The sequence below is a fragment of the Nerophis lumbriciformis genome, linkage group LG13 (genome assembly GCF_033978685.3).
Source record: "Nerophis lumbriciformis linkage group LG13, RoL_Nlum_v2.1, whole genome shotgun sequence".
Classification (NCBI taxonomy): Eukaryota; Metazoa; Chordata; class Actinopteri; order Syngnathiformes; family Syngnathidae; genus Nerophis; species Nerophis lumbriciformis.
In genome coordinates this window covers 18,832,921-18,840,946 of record NC_084560.2, presented here as the reverse complement: position 1 = coordinate 18,840,946, position 8,026 = coordinate 18,832,921, and the positions used below count along the sequence as shown (strand labels likewise).

The window sequence follows — 8,026 nt, the reverse complement described above, 5'->3', positions numbered from 1 at the left end:
TTAAAAAATAAATAAATAATAAAAATTATAAAAAAATAATTATTTGTGTTTATGATTTAAATAACTTATTATAATCAGACACAACTGGTAAATTCTTCATATCTAAAAAAAAAAAAAAAAAAAAAGAGTATATTCTTTAGAATATAGTTGTATTTTTTTCCACAAAATCCAAAATACAGTTTTGTATATGTAGTTCTCCACACCGTCCAGTAGGGGGCTACCATGAGCAGGCTCAGGCGGGATGGAGCCTGGCAGAAAGTGGGCGGAGTCTCCGCAGACCCCTCCTCTCTCGGTAATGACATGCCACACATGTTACAGGACACTTGTCATGGCCGCACGGAGACATTCTTACCTGCACTAACGCAACATCACACACACATGTGTTCGTGTTTGAGTGTGTGTTTGTGACTGACAAGCGACACGTTTGCGTCACGACATGACCCGGCGTGGAAATAGAAGTGGTGGCCGCTGAAGGGGACTGTACGGACGGATTAGCCGGCGATGACTTCCCGCCAAACTCTCCCCGTGTAATTTGTGGATATTAACGTGTTTTTATTTTTTATTTTTGTGGAGGAGGCTTAGCAATGGCCACTGCTGCTCAGCCGGAGACCAGGAAGTTTACTCGGGGACTTGGGAAGCCTGGGACGGCCGCCGAGCTCCGGCAAAGTGTTTCTGAGGTGGTCAGGACCTCCGTGCTCGTTGTAAGTAAATACCTTTAATCCTTCTACTGTCCTCCTGTTCTTTACTTCCACCTTTTACCTCCTGGGCAGCATTTTGGCACTTTCACGATAAAATGTGCGGTCTACGGAGTCTCAGTTGGCACACTTCCATACTTGGCATATTCAGTGCACAAGTGTGCCGCGCTAAGGATAGGAGTGCAGGAATAGCTGCGCGCGCATACACACACGTTCTTGTATTTAATAATAAATAATAACACATTTTATTTATAAGGCGCCTTTCTGGGCACTCAAGGACACCGTACAAAATCAAAACAATAAAATCAAATTGGATTAAAAACAACAAAGATAGAGAAGATTACAGTAATAATTCTACATAAAAAAGTAATAATTTTACATTAAAAAGTAATAATTTTATGAGAAAATATTGCAATATTACAGAAACAGAAAGAATATGAGAAATTGTTCCCAATTTTATAAGAAAAAAGTCAACTGAGAAAAAGACTGCTTTTAGTTATTTATTTTTCTATTTTTTGTTTGTAATTGTTTTTTTTAATCTTCATTATTTACTTCAAGTTATTACAGTATGTCTCTATATTCATACTTATTTATTTATTTATTTTAATTAATTTTGGCCAAAGGGGGCGCATTTCAATTTCTTACACACACTTGTTATTTCATATGTTGACCAAGTCCGAGTCCATGGTTCTCGCCCGGAAAAGGGTGGAGTGCCATCTCCGTGTTGGGGAGGAGACCCTGCCCCAAGTGGAGGAGTTCAAGTACCTAGGAGTCTTGTTCACGAGTGAGGGAAAAGTGGATCGTGAGATCGACAGGCGGATCGGTGCGGCATCTTCAGTAATGCGGACGCTGTATCGATCCGTTGTGGTGAAGAAGGAGCTGAGCCGGAAGGCAAAGCTCTCAATTTACCGGTCGATCTACGTTCCCATCCTTACCTATGGTCATGAGCTTTGGGTTATGACCGAAAGGACAAGATCACGGGTACAGGCGGCCGAAATGAGTTTCCTCCGCCGGGTGGCGGGGCTCTCCCTTAGAGATAGGGTGAGAAGCTCTGCCATCCGGGGGGGGGGCTCAAAGTAAAGCCACTGCTCCTCCACATCGAGAGGAGCCAGATGAGGTGGTTCGGGCATCTGGTCAGGATGCCACCCAAACGCCTCCCTAGGGAGGTGTTTAGGGCACGTCCAACCGGTAGGAGGCCACGGGGAAGACCCAGGACACGTTGGGAAGACTATGTCTCCCGGCTGGCCTGGGAACGCCTCGGGATCCCCCGGGAGGAGCTGGACGAAGTGGCTGGGGAGAGGAAAGTCTGGGCTTCCCTGCTTAGGCTGCTGCCCCCGCGACCCCACCTCGGATAAGCGGAAGAAGATGGATGGATGGATGGACCAGAGGGGGAGCCCTTTTAAAACCGTCCATTCCTTTCATACATTTTCTACTGCTTGTCCCTTTAGTTAATTTGAAAAATCCCTCCTTTTTGAGCCCACTCTAATTTTGATAGATGTCACCAGTAGGGGTGCAAATGAGACATTCTCTATTAGATGCAATGTTATTGGGACCATGATTTATGTCATCACTTGTTCACACCTCCTCATATGGAAGCTACTTTATCAACAAGGGTATGAATACAAGAACACACACACACACACACACACACTGCTGACCATAATCAGCTGACTTGTGTGGAGTCACGTTCAGGAGTGGGTTAGAGGATGGATGAATGAATGAATAATGTGTATGAATGAGGGCTTGTTTGTTGTCACAGTGAAGTACATCACAAATGCAGTGTTGCCTCCTTTGAGTGGAATACTTGACTCCACACAGTTATAGAAGTGCTTGTAATCAAAAGTGCCTTTTGTCAATTATTTTAAATAATGTTTTGGAAGTGTGTTTCCCCAAATATAGCCTTGATGTTTAATGTTAGACATTATAAACGTGCTTTTAGTAAGCCTATTTTGTGTCTCTGCAACTTTACGGAAGTATCCAGACTTTTACACTAACATAGGAGTACTACTAGTCATACGCAACTTTAAAGGCAAGCGTTTAGACACATCTTCTCTGAAAAGTGAGAGAGGTGACAGATTTCTAGGGACACGTACAGTATTGCTGTTATAACATCATTCAAAAGTCAATTTTGGATAATAGGGCCTTTCAACTTGTACAGCAGCTTGTTTGCTCTAAAGGGGTACGTAGTGTATACTGTATGTACTTACAATGTGCTACATCCTGGTGTACATTGTAGCTTGAGGGACTGACTTTTACTCCTACTACATCTATATTTTATGCCAGTCCTAATTACATGCACTGTGGGTACAGTCTGAAGTAAAACATACAGCAGACTCTTATAAATTGTAGAAAACCCTGAAAAAGGTGGAGCCTAATAATGAAACATGTACAATCAAAGCTGCAAGCAGCGATGGACGGGACCGACTTTGACGGCACATAAAATCCAAACCGGAGCAGTAATTAAAACTCTTTGGTCAACTTTTAATCAGAAGGGTTCAGTCTCTCTCCTGTGCTAGTTTGAAGCCGACACGACAAACGTGCTCAGAGGAGATAATGTTTGAAAAAAGGTGACCGGTTTTTACAAAACTTTTGTTTTGAAGGGGGAATTGCAAACTTCCTGTTGATTTTTGCTGGGGGTTGTCAATATATGAAATGTAGGTCTAAGTGAGACCTACATAGAGGTTTCATGTCTCTAAGACATTCCTACTGGAAGTTACAGGCAGTTTGGTCTGAGTTTTCTTCCTAGGAGCAGTTGTGTCTGTGTTTTCTTCCTAGGGGGCGCTAGAGCGCAATTTTGATTTTTGGGTTTGGGTTTTTTTTTTTATTAGATCGCAATTTTTGCCAGTCCTGATGTGTGTGTCCAGTTTGGTGAGTTTTGAAGCATGTTAAGGGGGTCAAATTACAGCTCAAAGAGGCAAAAGTGACTGTTTTTACAAAACTTTTGTTTTGTAGGGGGAATTGCCAACTTCCTGATGATTTTTGCTGAAGGATGTCAATGTATGAAATCTAGGTCTAAGTCAGACCTACATAGAGGTTTTTGTTTCATGTCTCTACGACATTCCTACCGGAAGTTACACGCAGTTTTATCTGTTTTTTCCTAGGGAGCGCTAGAGCGCAATTTTGAGTTTTGGGGTTTGGTTTTTTATTAGATGGCAATTTTCGCCAGTCCTGATGTGTGTGTCAAATATGGTGAGTTTTGAAGCATGTTAAGGGGGTCAAATTACAGCTCAAAGAGGCGGCGGAATAATAATAATAAAACCTTACAATTACAATAGGGTCCTCTGTCCCAAAGGGACATTGCGGTCCCTAATAATACAGCTTTTTTGGTTGTAGTCACAAATTTTCACATGTATTGTGCGATTGCCATATAATGTATTTTAATGCCGATCCCCTCCGGCTAATATTGTATTTATTTTCATTACCTTGGCTGACATACTAACAGCTAATTATGTGTCTCCATACACAGTGTGGAACCACTTCCTATTAGGGCTGAAACGACGCGTCGACGTAGTCGACGTCATCGGTTACGTAAATACGTCGAGGACGTTTTTGTTCGTCGACGCGTCGCATATTTACGTCACACTACCGTCATGGCGGAGCGCAAAGCATACGATGCGAGCGGTGCGAGCGAGGGGAAAAAAGCACGCCAAAAGTCGTCAAAAGTGTGGGAGTATTTCAATAAACGGCCTAAGAAGAAACGCTACTTTTACTCCGCTACTTTTATCTACATTCAGCTCGCTACTCGCTACTAATTTTTATCGATCTGTTAATGCACGCTTTGTTTGTTTTGGTCTGTCAGACAGACCTTCAAAGTGCCTGCCTTACTGGTGACGTTTCACTTCGTTCCACCAATCAGATGCAGTCACTGGTGACGTTGGACCAATCAAACAGAGCCAGGGGTCACATGACCTGACTGGCTCCGAGCTAACTTCGGGTGTTACCATTTAGTGGTCAATTGTACGGAATATGCACTGTACTGTGCAATCTACTAATAAAAGTTCCAATCAATCAATCAAAAGTGTGAAGGAAAAAAGACCCTTTTTTTATTTCAACCGTAAAGACTGACTGCACAGTTCCTGTCTTCACAATAAAAGTCCCGCTCCATCGCGCCTGCGCTTTCAAAATACGAGTCTCCGAAAGCCAGCGCAAACAAGCTAGCAAGCTACGGAGTTTGCCGCCAATGTATTTCTTGTAAAGTGTATAAAAACGAATATGGAAGGTGGACAAATAAGATGCCAAATAACAACCACTTTCATGTGGTATTAGACAGAAAGGAGGAACTTTTTTTCTCCTCCATTTGAAAACGTGGACGTTACCAGCACTGCTTCCTGATTACAATCAATGCAAGTCATCAGAATCAGGTAATACACCAACTTATATTCTTGTCTTCATGAAAGAAAGGAATCTATATGTTAAACATGCATGTATAATTATTAAAACACCTTTAACATGTAAACAAAAACGGCAAAATAAATAAATATAAATTATATACTGTATATATCAATGTATGTATATATATATATATATATATATATATATATATGTATGTGTGTGTGTGTGTGTGTGTGTGTGTGTGTGTGTGTGTGTGTGTGTGTATATATATATATACACATATATATATATATATATATATATATATATATATATATATATATATATATATATATATATATATATATATATATATATATATATATATGATATGTGTGTGTATGTTACTCAGTACTTGAGTAGTTTTTTCACAACATACTTTTTACTTTTACTCAAGTAAATATTTGGGTGACTACTCCTTACTTTTACTTGAGTAATAAATCTCTAAAGTAACAGTACTCTTACTTGAGTACAATTTCTGGCTACTCTACCCACCTCTGCTAATAATGTTGTTGTATGCACACTGTGTCGAGCGGAAATGGCCTATCATAGCAGCACAACGGCAGCGTTCTTGCCATCACTATCAACTAGTCAATCGTCCGCGTGAGTATACGTTGTCATCATTACACAAAAACATGAATGTGTCATTTGTATCTGCGTTGTAAATTCATAAACTAAAGCACTGTTTCGCTCTGAGAGGAGCGCTTGGCGTGCCTGTTCAGTGTTTACAAAGACGCGCTCCTCTTTAACGCTAACGTTAATTAGTTGTGCAAATACCTTTTACAACATTAACAATTTCGTATACTATGTACAAACGACCAATTAACTTTCACTTCAATCATACTATCATTGTTGTGTTATTAAGCAAAATAAGCAAAAGTTTTACTTTTGTTGAAATGTTTACACTGTTGTTACAGAATATTTCGTTTTGCACTTTTTTGTATTGGATGTTTATCTTTATTTTTGCACATTTTAGCAAATAAGCAATACTTTTACTTTTGTTGAAATGTTTACACTGTTGTTACAGAATATTTCCGTTTTGCACTTTTTTTAATTGGATGTTTATCTTTATTTTTGCACATTTTAAAGCAAAATAAGCAATACTTTTACTTTTGAAATGCTTATACTATTGCAGAATATTAAGATTTGCACTGGATGTTTACTTTTATATTTGCACATTAAAAGCAAATAAGCTACTTTTAATTTTGTTAAATGTTTACATTGTTACAGAATATTTTGTCATGTTGTTGTCAATGTTGACTGAGTGGCCATACTTTTTTTTTTGTAAATAAAAGCCATGCCTTTTGAAAAAACTGGCCTACATTTATTTTTTTCATCTTCATTTTAAATAAATAAAAAAAATCGGTAAAAGGAAAAATAATCTATAGATTAATCGAAAAAAATAATCTATAGATTAACCGATTAATCGAAAAAATAATCTATAGATTAATCGATAGAAAAATAATCGTTAGCTGCAGCCTTACTTCCTATACATTGAGTGTCACAGATGAACAACTTCTCGGTTTATGGCTAAATCCTCCTAATATCCAGATGAGAGGCATGATTTATGATGGAGAACACATTCGACGAGCTGAGACGCTGTGACGCAGGACATGGCAGCAGAGGACTACTTTGCTGTGTGTTATCAATCTGCCTCTAAAAAATGATTTGTCTGCGTTAGCGCTTAAAATAACAACATTGCTAATATTTGGTTAATATTCAGGTCACGATATGTAGCATATTGTTGGTGGTTTTGGATGGTTACTTAGAGGGTTTTGTGGGCGAAATAGAGAGCCCGCCTTTACTCCATTGTTAGCTGACTTTCCATGTATTTATATATGTATATGTGTTTGTGCATGCGTGTATATATTAGGGCTGTCAAACGATTAAAGTATTTAATCACGGTAATCCCATTTTGTTCATAGATAACTCAAAATTAATCGCGATTAATTTGTCATCATTAATAAGTGTACCCGAGACATAATTTTCGGGGAGGGGGCTTGATATTGCTGCATGACAATGTTTAAATCTTCTCTATTAATTAATAAAATATAATATTGAGCCTGCTAATCCTTCTGTGATTAAGGACTCAACCAGAAAATGCTGTAAAATAACTTACACAATATTTCAGCCAGCCAGAAAAATTCCCCCACCCCACCCTACCCGCCCCCATATTCCTAAACTGATGTACTAGCATTTCTTTAGGTGCAAATATCACAGAATAACATTACATGTCATCTCTGACAAAGCATGATTGTAATGTAAGACATTTTCATTTTGTTAATGTCAGAGTTTCCAAAGTTGGTGTTGCCAAAATACCTGTGGCGTGGTTAGGGGCGTGGTCGATATGACGTCATTGCATGATTTGCTATGACGCATATATTCTTTAAAAAGGCAAGAAAATGTGAATATACATTTAAAACAAATCTGTTATTATCAAGTATAGTATTAACACATAATAATAATAATATCGTTTTATTTTTAAATTGTTGCTGCTTATTGTACAATGTACTTTGTTGAGAATTGTTTTATTTTTTTAGAGCGATTTCTTAAATCCTTTTGGTCACTCTTTCTTTAATAAAAAGAGTGGCAACAAATCTACCGTCTATTTTTGGTGTTATTGAAGCACTCCTGTTTAAAGACTCTGTTTAGATACTTCTGTCTCGCCATGTCCGTGACGAAAAGCGAGCTGCAGAGAGCCTGACGTCACACTTGCTTCGCCTTCCTGGGAGCCTTTCTCTCATTAAAAGCCACCAGTGTTATCTTAAATTGGTAAGATGGCTGTCCGTGTGTATATCTCGAATATATTAAAGTAAGTCTACAGCGCGGACACGATGCCTCCGCTCCAGACAATCCCGTGCGTATGACTTACGTCATCACAACATCGGTTTCAGGAGCACTGTTCCGGTGGTTAAAGTACATCCTTTTCCCGCCAAATTTTAGGTGCATCATTAGTAGAG

At 38.9% G+C, this 8,026-nt stretch overlaps 1 protein-coding gene across 2 annotated transcripts in view; it reads left to right on the top strand.

Annotated features, from left to right (window-relative positions):
- Positions 1–323: 323 nt before the first annotated feature.
- The window catches only part of LOC133613779 (dedicator of cytokinesis protein 9), a 307,269-nt gene continuing 299,566 nt past the window's right edge, over positions 324–8,026 (top strand). For both annotated transcript variants that reach the window (XM_061971560.2, XM_061971559.2), the window contains exon 1: positions 324–701. In XM_061971560.2, coding sequence (XP_061827544.1) covers positions 585–701 — 117 coding nt within the window. In that variant the 5' untranslated portion in view covers positions 324–584. The remainder of the gene's footprint in view (positions 702–8,026) is intronic.